Consider the following 20,784-nt stretch of genomic DNA (forward strand, 5'->3'; position numbering starts at 1 on the left):
TTGCACTCAGCACATGTCCTGACTCAAGAGGCAAACTGCCAGCAACCAATGCTTTCTGCTGGTACGAAAAAATTCATGACTGCACATGTTCACCAAAGTAAGTCTCCCATACTTCCTTGGTTCATGCAGGAAAAAAGATCTGATACGTTCTGAACACACTTCGTGTACTTTGATTTCCTTAAACAGAGAAAGGTATGAGACTGGTTAGTTATGGAGTTTGTTAAAAAATATATATAAACTCCCTATTCATGTACTGGCAACGTTTACAACAGTGGAGATAAACTTTCATAAAGTACTGTTAGAATTCTCAATAAAAGTTGGGATTAAATTACGACTAATGAAAGTCGTCACACTGTTATTTGAAATGCATGGGTATTGAGTAAGAAGACTGCTAGCACCTCTGCTTGAATGACTTTGGATGTTTATGTCATTTTGGAGTTGGGTTGCTGAAGGTGCATTTACTGGGCGGTAATTATGAAAGAATAAGTACTTCCATATTTGACTGTCAACTGTGTAGCCATTTCCATAAACTGGGATGGGAATTATAGTTTGGAGAGGTGTATAATATCCAGCTACAGCAAATGAAATTAATGGTTTTGTGGGCAGAAAAATGCTGGATATAGTTAACTATTCTGAACGCCATGTCTTCTCAGAAATTAAGCATAGCTGGTTGTGATAACCATCTTACAAGTCTAAGTATACTTCCCCTAAATGACTGTGGAACACAAAATTAAATCCTCACTGTGATGCATTCACAAATAGAAAAGATATATCGTGGTCAAAAAATGACAGGTTGAGTCATGATATACTTAACATATCCCTTAATGTGTAAAAATGAAAAGGATATGAGTATGTCTGTTTAAACTGTTCAGACACATGCATAACATACAGGATACAAGTGTGTCACTGGACCATTACCCCACAATTATCTCTCTATTTTCAGATACTCAATAAGGAGGAGTCAGTCGCTGCTGATACTGACTGTAGTCTACAAGCTGACACTAGGATTTCCAATTAATTAGGATAGGTATAAAACACTGGATATAAAAAAACTGCAGAATTTATAACAAACACAAATAAGCAGAAGGCATTGATTTTAAATAAAAATAATTTTATAATTAACACTATTGCATTTGAACAGCTGCCAAACTTAATTTGCAATTATATCAATATATACTCAGCCTGAATTTTAGTCTCCTTCCATGAAACTCTTCAATACTGACACACTCTGGAAAATAAAAAAAAACCTCATGAGCTGTGGGAGTGAGGGAGTCAGGTTATTCCTAACCTGGCTGATAAACACCTGTTGGAAGCTAAAACTTTTATTCTGGATGGCACTCCACCTCATATTGCTACATGTGCAAAATATCTCTTGCAGACACCTTTTGTTGAGGATGGCTTGGTGAGCCACTACGGCTGTTATGCTTGGCCTTCCAGGTTCCTAGACCTCAAACCATGTGATTATTGGTTGTGGGGTTACCTGAAGTTACAAGCCTACCACGATAATCCAACCTGATTAGGGATACTAAAAGACAACATCCGGTGGCAATTTCTCACCACACCTACTGGTATGCTGTACAGTGCTGTTGACAACGCTGTCCCAGATGAATCACAGCTGACATGATGAGCATTTTTGATAAAGATCATCATCTTTGCTAAAAATCAACTGTTATGCTAATGATTGAGCACCGTTTTTGTTTCAACAATACCCCATGTCATTTCAAGCATGTGTGTCAATTTTTAACTCTTACATACAGTATTCCATCAAGTATCGAATTTTCAAATGTCATCGGACTTTTGGGTCGCCCTGTACAATTGCCAGAAAAATCATTTATTGTTTTTAGTGTTAATTTTTTTAATAAAACATCAGTCCAATAATGCTTAAGTCTGTACCCATACTGACATTTTAGAACTGCAATATCATTTATTAAAAATTAACTGGATAGAGATAACAAACGGATTGCATCACTATGACCGTAGTGGACATGGCCAAGCTACCACAAAAGTGCACCCTGCACAGAATGAGTAAACAGAATTCAGATTAAGTGAATTCAGAATTTTCTAATAAATATCATATGAGGGACTTCAGAAAATTTCTAATTTTAAGTATCAGATGAGCAACAGGCGCGTAATGGGGCCCCTTAGGGATATGGCAGCAAGAGAGGGGAAGAAAACCAATGTGCACTCCGTGTGCATACCGGGGGGAGTCATTCCAGATGTGGAAAGGGTCCTTCCGGATGCCATGAAGGGTACAGGGTGCACCCATCTGCAGGTGGTCGCTCATGTCGGCACCAATGATGTGTGTCGCTATGGATCCGAGGAAATCCTCTCTGGCTTCCGGCGGCTATCTGATTTGGTGAAGACTGCCAGTCTCGCTAGCGGGATGAAAGCAGAGCTCACCATCTGCAGCATCGTCGTTCAGTGAATTCGAAAGTAAAATTCTATGTACCGACTTGACAGAAAATCCTAGGAAGTTCTGGTCTTACGTTAAATCAGTAAGTGGCTCGAAACAGCATATCCAGACACTCCGGGATGATGATGGCATTGAAACAGAGGATGACACGCGTAAAGCTGAAATACTAAACACCTTTTTCCAAAGCTGTTTCACAAAGGAAGACCGCACTGCAGTTCCTTCTCTAAATCCTCGCACAAACGAAAAAATGGCTGACATCTAAATAAGTGTCCAAGGAATAGAAAAGCAACTGGAATCACTCAACAGAGGAAAGTCCGCTGGACCTGACGGGATACCGATTCAATTCTACACACAGTACGCGAAGGAACTTGCCCCCCTTCTAACAGCCGTGTGCCGCAAGTCTCTAGAGGAACGGAAGGTTCCAAATGATTGGAAAAGAGCACAGGTAGTCCCAGTCTTCAAGAAGGGTCGTCGAGCAGATGCACAAAACTATAGACCTATATCTCTGACGTCGATCTGTTGTAGAATTTTAGAACATGTTTTTTGCTTGAGTATCATGTCATTTTTGGAAACCCAGAATCTACTATGTAGGAATCAACATGGATTTCGGAAACAGCGATCGTGAGAGACCCAACTCACTTTATTTGTTCATGAGACCCAGAAAATATTAGATACAGGCTCCCAGGTAGATGCTATTTTTCTTGACTTCCGGAAGGCGTTCGATACAGTTCCGCACTGTCGCCTGATAAACAAAGTAAGAGCCTACGGAATATCAGACCAGCTGTGTGGCTGGATTGAAGAGTTTGTAGCAAACAGAACACAGCATGTTGTTGTCAATGGAGAGACGTCTACAGACGTTAAAGTAACCTCTGGCGTGCCACAGGGGAGTGTTATGGGACCATTGCTTTTCACAATATATATAAATGACCTAGTAGATAGTGTTGGAAGTCCCATGCGGCTTTTCGCGGATGATGCTGTAGTATACAGAGAAGTTGCAGCATTAGAAAATTGTAGCGAAATGCAGGAAGATCTGCAGCGGATAGGCACTTGGTGCAGGAAGTGGCAACTGACCCTTAACATAGACAAATGTAATGTATTGCGAATACATAGAAAGAAGGATCCTTTATTGTATGAGTATATGATAGCGGAACAAACACTGGTAGCAGTAACTTCTGTAAAATATCTGGGAGTATGCGTGCGGAACGATTTGAAGTGGAATGATCATATAAAATTAATTGTTGGCAAGGCGGGTACCAGGTTGAGATTTATTGGGAGAGTCCTTAGAAAATGTAGTCCATCAACAAAGGAGGTGGCTTACAAAACACTCATTCGACCTATACTTGAGTATTGCTCATCAGTGAGGGATCCGTACCAGATCGGGTTGACGGAGGAGATAGAGAAGATCCAAAGAAGAGCGGCGCGTTTCGTCACAGGGTTATTTGGTAACCGTGATAGCGTTAGGGAGATGTTTAACAAACTCAATTGGCAGACTCTGCAAGAGAGGCGCTCTGCATCGCGGTGTAGCTTGCTCGCCAGGTTTCGAGAGGGTGCGTTTCTGGATGAGGTATCGAATATATTGCTTCCCCCTTCTTATACCTCCCGAGGAGATCACGAATGTAAAATTAGAGAGATTCGAGCACGCACGGAAGCTTTCAGACAGTCGTTCTTCCCGCGAACCATACGCGACTGGAACAGGAAAGGGAGGTAATGACAGTGGCACGTAAAGTGCCCTCCGCCACACACCGTTGGGTGGCTTGCGGAGAATAAATGTAGATGTAGATGTAGAAAATTTTTGCACCTCTTCATCTATAAATGAGAAGGTGTGCTCACAACTAGTTTTATTATAATTCTAAAAATAATTAAATGAGACTCATGTAGCCCAGAAAGTTGTTATTTATATGTAGGTGACATCTTATATATGCTTAAATATTTGTTTTGTTTATTATTTGTCTGATGTATTCCTTGGGCAGCGTGCAGCAGATGGAATTCAACAGCAGACTTTCCTTCATCACAGCATGTGCTGCATGAAGCTTCCAACACTGTACCATCTGTCAAGGAAGACCTCAGAGTACTCCATTCCATAGACATACAAATCAATAGCGACAACAAAAATGAAATTTATGTAAAGCTTTTAGTTGAGTAAGAACTCAGCTATTGTTCATATTACATACTTGTACTCACACAAGTAATAAAAGGTTATTGTTATTTAAAAATGATAAACATTATTTGAAGCAGATGTTAATAGGGGAGTAAGAAATCAACGAATCAAGATTAATATAAAACTGAGAAACGATGGAAGGCAAAGCTGCAGTAACTGGAGAAACTGGATAATGGATCTGATAAATATTAAATAGTTTTTCATTTTGGAAAAATTTTTAAAGGAGAAGAGACAACTTAAAAAAAAAAATCCATCACTTCCATTCTGACTCTTCACCATGTGCAGATCTGTCTCACAGAGGGCAAATGTGAAACAGTTATTCTTAGCCAGTTACTGGTCTTGTGCGAGTCATCAGCAAGCAACAGTAATGTGAACGGGCATCGTTCATAATAAAATGGACTAATTATTTTCACAAAGTGAAAGTGATACAAATGATAATCTTGCCTCACAGTAAGTTAATCTGATCACAAAAACTCTGAACTACAGACAGCTAAGTTATGTTTAGCATTTGTGTTGCTTGAAACAGTATGATCAGACTTTGTGATCACTATGTCAAGTTATTTAATACGACTGGCTCTCACAAAGGGTTGATTGTATTGTATCACCAGATATAATTGTTTTCTTACTTCACTTAACAAATTAATAAGGTGGCATCCCTATTCTTTAAAGTTAAAACTTGGAACTTTATTGCAGTGATCGTAGTAGCAATCCCAAGAACAACTCTAAATTTTACTGTTAAAAAGAGTTAAGTTTCAAGTCATGATCTACAGAGAAGAATTTCAAGGGGGACAATGAGACAACTTTAGAAGATATCAAGCAAGCATGTCTCTTCTTGGATAATCAGCAAAATGCCAAGTGCACATTAATATGAATTAGTCTAGCAATGTATCCAAAATAAGACCTCCAAACCCAGCTTCACATGTAAGACGACTCACAGTATTAGTAAATTTAGATGCAGTAATATATTGCAGTAGGAACATTACCTATGTCAGCCTTTTTCAATTGAGTAAACTGGGATGAGGAACCACAACATAATGACGAACATAGCTGTAACCACACTCGAAAATACTTGGGGTAGTGTTGAATACTGTTACAACAGTTGGAAAAAAGGATGGGGATGGGGCTGATGGGAGAGATGTGTTAAGTGTGATGAACCATTGCATACAGCAACAGTCAGAGCAGTATGAGCACATGTGTACGGAAGTAAAGACTCTCAGAAAAAAAGGATTCAAATGGACAGTGTATCAACTAATAATAGTAATTAACATACAGTAATTAACATAATTAAATATCCTAATCCCAGACTTTATATGTGAAGATAACGAAACAACAAACATAAAAGCTTTAAGAGTTTTGTTGTTTAGGTAAAATAACAGCAGAGAACTCTGAAAATTGAGAATCAAAGACGAAATACATCAAAATGTAGAAAAAATAACAGAAACACAGAGGAAAGAAAACTCAGATTGTTTTGATATTTATATAGGTTGAATGATAATAGGCTGTCAAAACAGATTTTCAAATATACAAAGAGGGACGGGGGGGAGGGGGGGAGGGGGGGGGGGGGGGGGGGGGGAATGGAGATCCATCATAAAATCTTTATTTCTTAATATTTTTATACCAGATTTTGGTCACCTTCAAAGTATTCACTGACCACAATGCACTTCTTCAAATGATCAACCCATTTTTCAAAACAGTTTTTAAATTCACTTATCGGGATGTTCTTTATGCCTTCCAGCGATTTTTGTTCTACCTCCTCCACAGTGGCAAAACACTCTCCTTTAATGTCCCTTCTGAGTCGGGGGAAAAAAATCACAGGGGGCTAGATCACGTGAGTAGAGGGTGTGGACAATCAGTGTTGATGGACGAACCAGCCATCTGTGCGAAAAAGATCTGCCATTTTTTTCCGCATACTCTCCCTCAATCTTTTCAAAACCTCCAAGTAGAAATCCTGGTTGACAGTTTGACCCAGGGGAATAAACTAAGCATGCAAAACATCTCTGCACACAAAGAAACAAATGAGCATTGTCTTGATGTTTGAGGAGAGCCACTTATCTTCGATGGCTTGATTGCTGCTTTGTTTCGGGGTTGTATCCATAGCACCACGATTCATCACCAGTAATCACCCTGGAAAAAAATTCAGGGCCCTCTTCGAGTTGATTTTGAAGCTCAAAACTTGCTTTAAGTCGATGCTCCCTTTGCCTGGCTGTGAAAAGGCGAGGGACAAATTTGGTTACAACCCTTCTCATGTGCAAATATTCACATAAAATTCTCTGAACTGAACTCCATGATATTCTAGACATCTCACAGAGTTAATCAACAGTTCGGCGATGGTCTTCATGAATGAGTGCATTGATTTTGTTGACATTTTTGTCACTTCTCAACATTGAAGGGTGTCCTGAACAGGGTTGGTCTTCAATTGACATTGCTCCATGTCTAAAATGTGAAAACCACTCATACACTCTGGTTTTCTGTAAGGCAACATCTCCATAACCAGTCTCAAGTATTACAATAGTTTCTGCAGCCTATTTCCCCAACACGAAACAAAATTTCACAGCTGCAAGTTGCTCTTTACAATCTGTCCTCATGTTTTTGCCAAAATGGAGAAAGTTGTTTTACTTAAAAACTCTCACGGGTGAATCAATGCACGCACAGTGACACAACTTCATACAATGACTCAGTTGGCATGACCATAACGGGCCCTGGTCGAAAAATGGGTTCCCCCACTCGCCCTCCCCACTGCAGCCCAATTCTCACTACTTTTGTGCCCACCCACTGTATCTAAAAAAGACAAGCTGGATCTGCAAAGTTAAAAAAGATTTACAAATGCACAATATAGAAGAAGAAAAAGTAGCAGAAAGTGATTTTTACAGAAATAAAGTGTTAATTTTAGAAGTATTCAAAGGCAGAGGCAGGTGTGAAGTTGTTTGAAGAAAGAAATGGCACATGGTGAAAAAATGTAAAAGTATTGGAGAAAGTTGAAAAAGAAAATGAGACATAATTTAAATTGTCTTCTGCAGCCCCTAATTGGCTGAAACAAAATGAAAAAAAAAAAAGACCCTCAGTCTTGGTCATAAAAAAGGGTGCAAGGGGTCCCAACTGCTCTAATAGAACCAGACACATTGTTCTAAACGTTGAAAAGAAATCTGTAAGTAACAAAGAGATGACTGCAAAAACTGTCAATGGCCATGTATCCAAAGTTGCTGAACAAACAGGCTGTAATGGTTCATTAGAAAAGGTAATTGGAGGACAAACACCATTTTCTAACCCCTGTAAAGAAATAAGTGTACCACTGCCATAACAAAACATGAAGTACATTTTCCTAAAATTGCAAATGTTCAAGAGGGATGCATAATATTTCCAGTACATTTCTCACATATTGCTGTGACCAATTAAGCAAAGGTTTGTCCACATACATAATATTTCAATGAGTCTGGGTGTGTGCTCTTATAGAATGACATTTACTAAAGTTCACATCTGTCACAAAAAATAGACATGGCACAACACATCACAATGTATTTATGATTTCTCATTTGATTATATTGCCTAAAATTCGATAAATTACTGTATGCCTGATTTGGAAACCTTTTGAAAACTTCGCCACAATCACAAAAGAATGGTTACAATGTCAAACAGATTTAGCCACAGCAGAATGTATATTCTCATTCACAAATGATGTATTGTAGTTCTTACACAAGCAGATGTAGCCAGTGGGTAATTTTTTGTCTCTCTCTCTATTGCTCTCAATTGTATGGCTCACATAAAATGTTTCTTGGCTAAGTGTGCCATTACAGTACCAGAGCAACAGTGTGGAAAATATTACTTCTGAAGACAAGAAGGATAGGAAAACACAAACAACTACTGAAGTGTGGCATGACATTTTTAGGAAATGACATGTCCCATATTCCACGCTTCCATGATGACAAAAGATGTTCATGATGTTCAGTAGTAGATAAGTGTCAGGACATCCCCCTGTGAAAGATATTATTATGATATGTGTAGATGGGAGAACACCTTGAATCCATGACATCTACAAGGTGGGACAATGAGCAAATGTCTCTACCTGCTGTGTGGGGCTGCTTGTTACTTAGTATCATGGTTTGAAGCTGTTTAGGAGACAAGTGCAAAAAGAAAAAAAGGACATGGCTACAATGGACACCATGACAAAGGACTGTTGAACTGTCTTGTGTAGAGAATACTTCTTGTTTTGATCATGTCCAAGCAAAATCATTTTTAAAAAGCTCTGTCAACCCGCAGTGCGTATGACATTACATATTGAGACATGATGTTTTGTATGAGAAAATGATAAAATAGAAGGTTTAAAGTTCAGTTGTTCATATCATTCAAGTAGCTTGGAAGACAATTATTGCTCTCTTTCAGCACCCATCCATGGACTAGAAGACGAAGTCCTGTGAAGACTGCTGAAACAAGATCAGGTGGAGCTGACTAGTAGGGCCACCTCAGCAAACGTCAAGAAAGTTGTACAAGAGAAATTTACTAAATAAATTTAACATCAGATGCCAAAGAGTTACAGATTACACACAAGAAATGTAACACTGATGCCACACAAAAAAATCACCCATGTTCCATTCCATTACATCATGTAATGTCACACATATTAAGCCACTGTCTACAGGAGTTTTCCTTGTACACCGATGAGCCAAAATAAACTGCTCCTGAAAACTTAAAGCGTGAGATGGCTAAAGTAATTCAACATATTAAATAATTGGTGGAAATGACTGAAAGTGTGGTAGCATGTCACCAAATGTGTCACACTCATGCACAGAAAGCTGGACATTACATGGTGTGTGGTCAGCATGACTATAGAGCAAAATGAGACTGGCCCTTCAACAAGAGGCAGCTGAAGGAATGGGAAAACACAATGTGTGTCAATCAGTATGCAATTACAGTGCACTGAGGTGCTGGTGTTCTTTACAACATGGCCTTGAGACAACATATGGATACCTTTACACAAGAGAGAATCACTGGGAAACTAAAAGAAGGACAGAGTGTGACAGGTGTAGCCCATGACTTTGGCACTGCACACAGTATTGTTTCACATGCATGAGGATTCTCCGAACCACAGGACTGCTGTTCACAGAAGAGGTGGTGGTTGACCATGGTCAACAACAGCAGCAGATGACCTCTACATTGTGCAACAGGCAAGTAGGGATCACGGTCAAATGGTGGGTGCAATTGTAACCACATTTAACAGGACTACAGGGCATGCCACCTTAGGCTCAACAGTAGCATGATAGCTGCATTGGGATGGTCTCTTTGCATGACCGCCAGTACACTGTGTTCCACTGACACCCATACATCACAGGTATTGTTTGCAATGGTGCCAAGATCATAGGGACTGGACCAATGGGAAGTGGGATCGTATGATCTTCTCAGATGAGAGCAGATTCCATCTGAGTACTAATTCTGGATGTACCCTCATGCCACTGTACTCCTCCCACCAGTGCATCTTTTCAGGGATGGATTCACCCTGAATTCATTTTTATGGATGACAATGCACAACTGCATGAACAATACAGGCAGAGGAGTGGATATTCAGCAGATGGGACTGGCCTGCCCATTCCCTTTGTGAGCTAACATCCCAAAGATGTTCGGACTCACTTGCGGTTCCTCTTTGTCAAAATGTCTTGGCTCAAACTCGTCGATGGGTTGAAATGCACGTGTCGCACTACACGCCCTAAATCAGACTCTTGTGTCCGTTTGGTTAAATTGTCTGGCTGATGGCAAATTTGCGAAATACAAAGTTAACATAACATATAATAACAGTAATGATAATATCGGTAACTAAATTAACAATCCATAAGTGATGTAGGCCACACAGTTGCGATTTGGTTACAATAATGTTTATTCAGAAAGCAAACTAATAGTGAAAGTGGTCATATTTAGAGTTACTGTTACATTCGAGCATAAATCCATTTGACACAGTTCGATCATTCACAATCTCATCGCGAAATACAAGTTATCTACGTGAAAAGTTAAGAGTTCACACCAGGCATGCGGCTGCTCACCACTCAGAGACTAAGTACCACGATACCACACAATGTGAAATTTTCTAATTCGTTTCACTTCCTAGCTGCCTAAAGACTGACTGTCCGCTTTTGTGTCTCAATTCGAACTGTACCCTTTGGTGTCTCCAGGCGAACTGTCCGCTTTCGCGTCTGCACTAGCACTGTGCCCTTTGGTGTCTAGATCAGAACTGTCCATTTCTGCCCGTCCCCTGCCACGTTTCCTGTTTCCAAGGGACTTGTGGTAGTAACTGAAGTACAAGGACAGCTATGGACTAAGTGAACATTATTGCACACCACCTGTACCCCTCCATACTTGATGTCTTCTGAAAGATACGCCCTCTTCCAACAGGATAACTAACCATGCTACAAGTCAATAATCATGCTACAGGACCTTGAGGAGCATGATGGTGAACTCATCTTAATTTCTTGGCCACCAAATTTGCCTGATCTGAATCCAATGCAACACGTGGAATGCTATAGGGCACCAGCTCCAAACCACTGGTTCGTAATTCTCAGGAATTATGTGGCTTATGTGTATGCATATGTGCACTGTACCTTACGACTTGTTGAATACATGCCACACAGAATCACTGCCGTACAGTTTTCTAAAGGCATTAGGCAGGTGGTTACAATGTTTTAGCTCATAAATGTATATAAACCTTTGTCCTATGAGACATTAAAGTTCAAGATGTTTGTTGATGATACAACCATTCTGATAAATGCCAAACAAACATATTCAACAAGCTGACTCTTAAGACATTAATGTCGGCAGTACTGACGTTGTTCAAGGTAAGTTAGCTATAAATAAAGATTTAACAAACTACATTTACTTTCCTTCTATCATAAGGACAACTTCAAATACTGGAAACAATATCCACTTATTCCTGGTACTTCCACTTTATAATGTGGCACAAATTGTTTTTGGAAGACTTTTTTCAGATCAAAGAAAATCCGTCAGAGAGAGAGAGAGAGAGAGAGAGAGAGAGAGAGAGAGAGAGAGAGAGAGAGAGACCACAATCCCATAATAGCAATACACAGAAGGATAGATGGCCATTGACCACTGTAAACCAGGACATTTAACTTGTTTCAGGGAGGTGTATCTTTATGTGGGAGTTGTTGGAGTTGTCTTGCTACAAACTCAAAATCAGCACAATACTATATGCTGGTAACATGGCAATGCTCACTGAAAGTAAACAAGAAGTTAGTCACGTGGATAAGGAAACAGAACGTACGCTAGATGCTGACTATATCAGCATACACAGCAGGTGGACATTTTGTATGGTTAACATTAAACTTGGACAAGAGATGTATGAACTTCGGTATCTCAGAAGTAGAAGGAAGACACAAGACAGACTTAATAGCAAAGACTGCTCAAGGCAAAAGGTCTTCTATAAAAAGAAACAGCTGTTAACATTCAAAAATAATAGAGCTTGAAATCAGAAAAAAGAATATGTTTGGAACATGCCTCAGTACAAAAGTGAAATACAGGCAATCTTATGGAGTCCTTCGCTGTCAACTCCCAAATCGGCAAGCTCCAGATTGCCAGCCTAATCCATGTGACATGCCACTAATCCACATCCTGTGGCAGGGAGAGCCTATGCAGGCAAGGACTGCAGAGCCCCTGTTGGAAGGGTTGAAAACACGCGGATTGACCAGCACATGAGCAGTCATGGTTCAGGTTGCAGTCACCCATTCATAGTCAATGTGGTCTGCTAACTACAGCGAAACCCCACTTTTACACTTTTCAAGGGACTTCAAAAAATGGTATAAAATGCAGGAAAATGTAAAATGTGGGAAATAACTTTTTAAGCAGTAAAAGTTACGCGTAGGATACCACCTCGCATTTTCGCACTTTATGTGTGATATATGTACGTAACAGGCATCAAACTACCTGCCAGGAACCTGTTTACTATCTGATAACGATGTATTATGTAATAAAAACCGCTGATGTAACTGGAATTGATAACTGTCTGGAAGTAGGAACGTTTGACTCAATATCAGACATCTTAATTGATGTTTTTGAAATTCAGCACTGTCATTCATTATTTAAATAATGAAATACTGCACTAGTTACATATTTTTTCATGCTTAGCACAATGTGATTTGAGAATTTTTTCTCGCTGTCAAGTGCAAATATGTACATAAGTATTTTGTGTGGTGTTTGAATATGTCTTATTCTGCGTCTCTTGCTCTGTAGTCGTCTTTTTGAGTTTATCAGGTACTGCGCCTCCTCAGTTACATGGAAAACCACACACACGCAAACTATCACTCACACTGTTTGTTTGTGTAACATAAAAAAAATACATATGTAAATACTGCACTTGACAAGGACAGTAAATTCTCAAAACATATTTTGCTCGTCATGAAAAATATACGTAACTGGCACTGTGTGTAAACTAAAAACATCTGAGCAACGCTAAGTGAATGGCGGTGTTAACTAGCAATACAAGTGGCCAAATGCTGCAAGGCGCTAAATATAGTTCGACAAAGGCGTCATGATGACCACAACAATCACGGAACTGTGTTTGCGCAGTAGAGATAGTTTGGAAATGGTTGTGACTGGTAATAATATCTTTATTTGAACAAATCTAGTTACTCCCACCAGCCACCATGCCCAGTAGAGCTTGGCAGTGGCGGGAGATATGCACAAATTGTTCCAACTTTTACATGTTTACCAGTTCAAATCTGCTGAGTAGAGTGCCCTGGTGGCAAGAAACTTAATCATGCAATATTTGTATACATTATTGGATGACCAACATCATGCCAGGATCATTTTTTTCTCCACGAACATTTTTTTCGTGATGCATTAATCACAGGAACATTATAAATACGTTGATGCAAAATCAGGAGCAAAATTAACATTGTGGATATAGGAAATTAGATGGAAACGATAAAAAATACCATAAATGGCAGAAAACATTAATTCCGGGAATATAAAAGCTGGGTTATACTACAGTTGTTATTTGGAATTTTTCGACTTCTGACATGGGATTTGAGTTGCTTTGCTGAACACTTTGCTTGTACTGTGGCCTGTGGTTTATCTGGATGCTGCATCTAATAAAGTTAAGTAATATCAAATTGTTGCCAAGTGCTATTCACCTCATCACTCTTTTGTGTTCAAGTGCCATCTCATCTTCATCTCTTACTCTTGGTGTAACACAAAACATGTGGTGATGAAGAATCTTCGAGGGTTTGCTGTCTTTTGGCTGTTAACAAAACTGGATTCGAAATTTGTGCTTGTTTTGCTGTCATTGTTGCTTTTTGCTTGCTCTAACTTCTTGAATTCTTTTTCCCTTTGTCTTTGCTTGTATTTGCGCTTCCTTTCACTGCTGCATTTAGTGCAACTGCAACTGCTAGCGATGGTTCACTGACAAAATACGCTCTCATTTGCCGAGACGATAGTTAGCATAGCCTTCAGCTACGTCATTTGCTACGACCTAGCAAAGCACCATGTTCAGTTACTATTGATATTGTAAATAATGTACAGACTAGAGCGACGTCCACCATTTATGGATTAAAGTTAAGTATTCCACCAGCTATGTCCGTTTTTCTAAATTCTAATTTCCTTGACCTGTTCCATGACCTCACGCCAGCCTGCGTGAGCTAAAACGCGTGCCTTTCGGCTTCCTCTAATAATACGGGGTTGGCTCTCCTGCCAACCCACAACAGCAGCGGCAACAGCAGCAACACCACAACCTGCAGCCCAGCCACAACAACTACAAGTGCTAAACTTAGTACACTAAACTCTCGCTAATACATCCCTCAAGAGTCCGGCCTCTCAGTAATGTAGCACACTGCCACCTTCTAATCATTCAACCTGAAATGACACCTATAATAATGAAATTTCGTCTGCAACAATGTTGTTAGTTAATTATAATGTCCAACATTCCTGTACATTTTGAAATTGTGACTTTCCTTACAGATCATTATTGTGGCTTCTAAAGGGAAACAAGTTATGCTAGACCTCAAGTAGAAATTCGAAATTAGATATAAAGTGAACTGAAATTCTTCACAGAAAACCATTGGTGCTGGCAACAGTGTTGGAAGAGTAACTATTTATGACCAAACTTCTGCAGAAAAGGAGTAATCATAAGCTCACAGGAAAGTTATGATGAAACTGATGAAAAAGAGGACATAGGAGAGAAGAACATGAGAATATCTCAAACTGCTGGAGCTGGAGACGTCTTCCTGGAGTACATTATGCAACAATCAGAAACATGGCAGGACCTATGAAACGCTTGTAAAGCAATTGTGTGATAAAGCATACTACTGCCGTGTATCATCATGGTGACAACCAAAACTTTTGGACATGTTTCATAGTGAATGTCGAGTGATACCAATATGCGTGTACACATTCAAGGACAAAGTTTTCTTTAAAAATGAATGTATCTTTTGATTTGATAAAGTACGAGCCCGATGTTTTTATACTAAATTTTAGACACTCTCAACAATCTGGCACTTCCACTACTCCGACACCCGTATGTGCAAGGAATGGCCGGTTTAGCATGAGTCTAGTGTATCACCTTTTCGGCCACTGACAAAAAACTTCCCTATTTTCTTGCTATGGTTGGTGTGACCACTTCGCGTCTCACTAAAAAACTGTTCCTCACCATGCATCCTGAAAGTGTGGCCTTTGAAGATTTGGTAGTTGTGCTAGACAAGGAGCACCCCACAAACCAATCATCATTATCATTAGCTTAAAGTGGCTGCATCTAGGTACTTTTTTTGGCCTCTAGTGACAGTCAACAAATCTACATCTATATCTATATACTGCAAACCACCTCACAGTTTTTGTTGGAGGTTGCTTATGATACCACTTCCTTTTTTCCTCTTACCTGTTCAATTAATAAATGGCATGTGGGAAGAAAGGTAGTTGGTAGGCCTCCATATGACCTGTAAATTCTCTGATTTCTTACTGTTGTCTTTTCATGTGATATATGTGAGCAGCAGTAAAACACTGTGTGACTGTTACCAGAATGTACTATCTTGCAATTTGTGCTATCTTGGAATTCCAATGGTAAACCTCTCCATGATGCACAATGTCTCTCTTTTAGCATCTGCCATTGAAGTTTGTCGAACATCTCTCACTCTTACTCTCACACTGACTAATCAATCACATGATGAAACATGTCATTCTAGGTTGGATTTTTTCAATTATTTCCAATTATTTAGTCCAACCTGGTAAGTGTCCCACACTGATGAGCAATATTGAAGAATTAGACAAAGAAGTGTCTTGTAAATCACTTCTTTTATGGATGAATTACATTTCCTTAAGATTCTTGCAATGAATCTCAGCCCAGAATCCACTTTTCCTACTATTTATTTCATGTGGTGGTCCACATTTATGCCATTTTAGATAATTATTCTTAGGTACTTTATAGTAGTTACTATTTTCAGTGATTTGTTGCAAATGCAGGCCGTTTGTAAGTTGGTTATACAAGGTCTGGCAGAAAAACCTCCCCTTTAAGGAAAGCTAATAAAAACAAAACCAAATAAGGTAGAACAATTTTATTTATACTAAATAAAAGTACATATTATGCCATTTTAGAATATACTCTTATGGTCTTACTTTTTAAATAAAACATCCCTTAAATGGCTTCCTGCACTGTCGACACACTGTTTGAGTCTTTCCCTGAAGTTATTCATTACTCTTTGAGTCATTTCAGGTGGAATTGCTTCAACCTCTTGTGTAATTGCTTCTTTCAGGGCTCGTAAAGATTGTGGACGTTGTTCATAAACTTTTGCTTTTAAATAGCCCCAAAGAAAGAAATCACAGGGCGTTAAGTCCGGCGATCGTGGGGGCCAGCCAATGTCTCCACGCAACGAGATCACATGTCCAGGAAACATTTCCTTCACCAAAGCCAGTGACTGCCGCGCTGTGTGGGCAGTAGCACCATCTTGCTGGAACCACACGTTCTCTATTTCACCAAAAAGCTCCCTTAGTTGCGGTTGGAGAAAGTCGCGGAGCATGGCACAATAGCGTTCACTGTTGACGGTTAAATTCCTGTCATTTTCTTCGAAAAAGTAAGGACCGATCACTCCGGAATTGTGAACAGCACACCATACTGTTACTTTAGGGCTATGAAGTGGTCGTTGATGAAGTTCTTGGGGATTGTGTTCACACCAGTACCTGCAATTTTGGCTATTCACTGTTCCGGCAAGGTGAAAGTGTGCTTCATCAGAAAAAATCACAATATCGTTGGGACGAATGTTCCGAAGAAGGTCTTGGCACAAACTTACACGGACACCACAGTCTCGTTCACTCAGTTCCTGCGTAGTTACAATTTTGTAAGGATGCATTTTAAGATCTCGATGCAAGATTCTTCTCACACTTCGATCAGATATCCGTAATGCTGCCGCATGCTTTTTAGCAGATCGTCGAGGAGATTGTTGAACTGAAGCTCTAACTGCATCAACATTTCCGGGGCCTGTTGCAGTCCGTGGTCGTCCAGGTGGTTTCCTTTTTAATGCGGAACCTGTCTCACGAAAGTTAGCAACCCAAGAATAAATTGTTTTCTTATCGGGAACAGGGTCCCGTCGTCCGAGCGCAAAGCGAACGCGAAAAGCACGTTGAGTATTAATAGGCGATTCGCCATTTTGAATAAAATCTTCCACTACGAAGGCACGATGTTCACCAGACCACGCCATGGCGTACACTGAAAACGGCACGTAGGCAGCTACTTAACGACGCGCCCCCCACCACTCTGCTCCTTCTACTGTCCGCTGCACGTTACTTTGTAATCGGGGAGTTTTTTATGCCGGACCCTGTACAAAAGTAACTTTTATTTGTGGAAAGGGTAAATAACTTACCGAAATATTTGATACAGCACTGAATGCTCTATATCTACAAGCTTGATTCCCACCTATCACTGTTAGTTTCTGATGTGCCGACTTGGTGGAATGATCAAATGAGTTAGTCCAACAGTCATGATGGAGTAGTATAAGGCTGCAGAGCACATGCAGTGTTGTTTATGGTTTCATGAATCCAGATCCACTACTACATTTCAGAGAATTCAGGACTAAATATTGCAAGACACCACCTCAGAGACAAAGTGTTATTAACTGGAACAATTGCTTCACCAAAACTAGCTGTGTATCACATAGGACAGTGGGTCAGTGTCAATCATAGTCTCTGATACAGTAATTGAACAAGTTCAGCAGCCTGAAATTTGTAGGCCAGGTAAGTCAATGAGATGTGCCAGCTTTAAACTGAGTACACTTAGTGTTACAGTGTAAAAGGTATTACAGAAATACCTGTCACTCAAACCCTACAAATTGCAACTGTTGAAAGCTTTGAGAGAAAGTAACAAAGAAAAAAATGAGCTGAGTTTTGAGTAGAAACGTTTAATAAAATAAAGACTGAAGGTGCTTTTCTTAATAAAACTACATACAGTGACAAAGCCGACTTCCATACCTGCAGTAAAGTGAATCAGCATAATGATCAGATATGGATGAGTAGAAACCATGTCACATAATCAAACATGTATGGGACTCACCTAAGGTAAATGTATTTGGCACTGTAAGCTGTAACAAGATTTACAGTCCTTTCTTTTTTGCCAAGTCAATTGTAACTAGCCTATTGTACACGTACACACTTGAACATTACCTAATGTCTGAATTGCAACAGGATATGGGCACAGAATTTATATTCCTGCAAGATGGCACGCCACCAGGGCACAGAATTTATATTCCTGCAAGATGGCACGCCACCACAGTATCATTGTGAAGTTGTTGCTTATCTCTGTAGGAATGTGCCAACTCTGGTGGTGGCCATCACGATCACTTGATTTAACCCCATCAGACTTCTGTGCATGGTGTTACATTTAAGAAAGCACTTTTATTCCTCCGATTCCAGGAAACATCAACGAGCTGCAAAAATGGATAACACAAGACTTTCTTCATAGGATTTGGCAGCGTATTGATTACAGATGGGAATTTGTTGTGTTACAACAGATAGCTACACTGAACATTTGTAAGTGAAACTTGAAGATATACCGCATTCAGTGTTATTTACCTTTTTCACAGTTAAAGGTGAACACCCACAATGTAGTTTATTTCTTTATCTGTTTATGTACAAATCCATTCAGGGTTAATTGCCAGTTCCTACCTAATTCTCATTGCTCTGCAGCTCTTCCCGCAACACTTCCCTGGAGTACTCTTGAAATTATCTGTACATGCAATGATAATGTTCCATTAAAGGTGACATACTGAGTCATATTTGCATGGAAGTCCTGAATCCAATAATAAATGCAGTCTGGTACTTTGTGAGCTTATATTTTTTTCAGCTAAACAAAAGTGTGGAACCGTATCAAATGAAGTCCTAAAGTTCATGAACACAGTCTCAGCCAGCACGTCACTGTTTATAGAAATCTATATCTTATGGATGAACAGAGAAATTTAGTTTCTCAAGATCTATTTGTGCAGAATTCATGCTGATTTTTACAGAGCAGATTTTCATTCTAAAAAAACGTCATAATTTGTGAGTATAAAACATGTTCCATAATTCTACAATGTATTGATGTCAACAACACACACCTATAATTATGTGTATCTGTCCTATGACCATACATGTAAACGCAAATGAGTTGACAATGAAAAAGACAGGGATGCAGTTAGAAGTCTGTCAAATCTGTGTTGCAGGAGAATGTTGAAGATGGAATGGATTGATTGAGTAAGGAATAAAGAAGCCCTGCAATGAGTCAGAGAGAAAAAAAATGCATAAAAGGCAGAGGGATTTGGCACATAATACAGCAGTTACAGAAAACTGTATTTGTGCAGTCATGGCGAGGACAGAATCACAGGCACGGTTTGATAAAAGAGTTTTATTTTTTAGACTCTCTTTTGTTGTGCTTTGATTGTGTCTTTGTTGCAGCTTTAGTTTTTGAACTATTAACAGCAGATGACAATCCTTGAACTACATCTATTTTATGGTACTGACTATGTTTATTAATCTAATTTTATGTATTTATTATTCTCCTCAGTAGTTTTTATTAATTGAATTTCACTGTCCCAGAAGTTGTTGAAATGTTTGGAATACGGTTCCACTGTCACATATTCTAAGTAATTTGCAACTAGCATTCTGCATCCTAGGGTCATTAAGCACAAATTGGTCAAATGAATGTGTACATAAATAAGTAAATACCTCAGTCTTTGGTATCCTACAAGACTCAAAAGTTTTAAAAAGGACAAACATTATGTTAACCATTGTACATCCCTTGCTATTATGCATCAAAAGCCATCAAAATTGTTGTTATTTATAACCCAACTAAGTACAGAAACTGAGCAACCACTTCATGAATTTTTGGTGTAAATATGAAAGTCTACTATAAGTAGTCAAGTAGTATAACATAGGAGAAGCAGTACTTGAAACTTCATTTACAAAGAAATACAGACTATAAATAACAATAGGCTTCAGAAAAATTTAAAAAAAATAACTAAATAATCTGAAAAAAGGACTATCCTCATAATTTTGTTTTCCTAATATGTTACATCCCTCTAATTATAAAAATTATTTATATGATGAAATTTACTGTTTTCCATATGTTGTGTCAACTAAATCTTTTCAGGAACAATTTGGAAATGTTTATTCCATATCTCAAACAGGGAAAGGATGCCAGTACATCAAATTAATTGTGCAAATAAAAAAAATTAAAACACAAAAGGTGGTGAAAAAAGAAAATACCTGAGAGATTTATGATACAATGATGCAAGACGGTGGTGAATAGATGCTGCGCGGAACTGGTAAACAAGCTGTCGTGGACCTGGTGTTTCAAGATCACAGTATTTTAGTGCTTTTTGCAAGAAATCCACTACTTCTCTTTCCACTTCTTCTTGAGTCTATAATAAGAAGGAAAACTTTAGTAAAAAAGAATACATAGATATAACTAATAGGTGCAGGTACACTATGCTGAACATCAAATAAGTAACTGTAAATCAGGATGTAATTAAGGCATTAAGATATCACATACAGAAGGAAGATTAAGATTTAACACTGAATCGCTAATGAGAGTGTTAGAGATGGAGAACACGTTTAGATGGGAGAAGGACAAGAAAAGTAACTCGCTAAGTAAGTGGCCATGTCCTTTTTCAAGGGAACTATGTCTACATTTGCCTTAAATGACTAAAATAAACCATGGGAAACCCAAATTCTAGATGGTTGGACAGGGATTTGAACTGCTGTCCTCTCA

The 20,784-nt window shown here is 39.1% G+C and overlaps 1 protein-coding gene across 1 annotated transcript in view; it reads right to left on the reverse strand.

Annotated features, from left to right (window-relative positions):
- The window catches only part of LOC124604130 (erythroid differentiation-related factor 1), a 235,027-nt gene that overhangs the window by 26,257 nt on the left and 187,986 nt on the right, over window positions 1–20,784 (reverse strand). The window contains exon 16 of the mRNA XM_047136452.1: window positions 20,280–20,434. Within this exon, the coding sequence (XP_046992408.1) occupies window positions 20,280–20,434 (155 nt within the window). The remainder of the gene's footprint in view (window positions 1–20,279; window positions 20,435–20,784) is intronic.

Source organism: Schistocerca americana, chromosome 1, assembly GCF_021461395.2.
Source record: "Schistocerca americana isolate TAMUIC-IGC-003095 chromosome 1, iqSchAmer2.1, whole genome shotgun sequence".
Classification (NCBI taxonomy): Eukaryota; Metazoa; Arthropoda; class Insecta; order Orthoptera; family Acrididae; genus Schistocerca; species Schistocerca americana.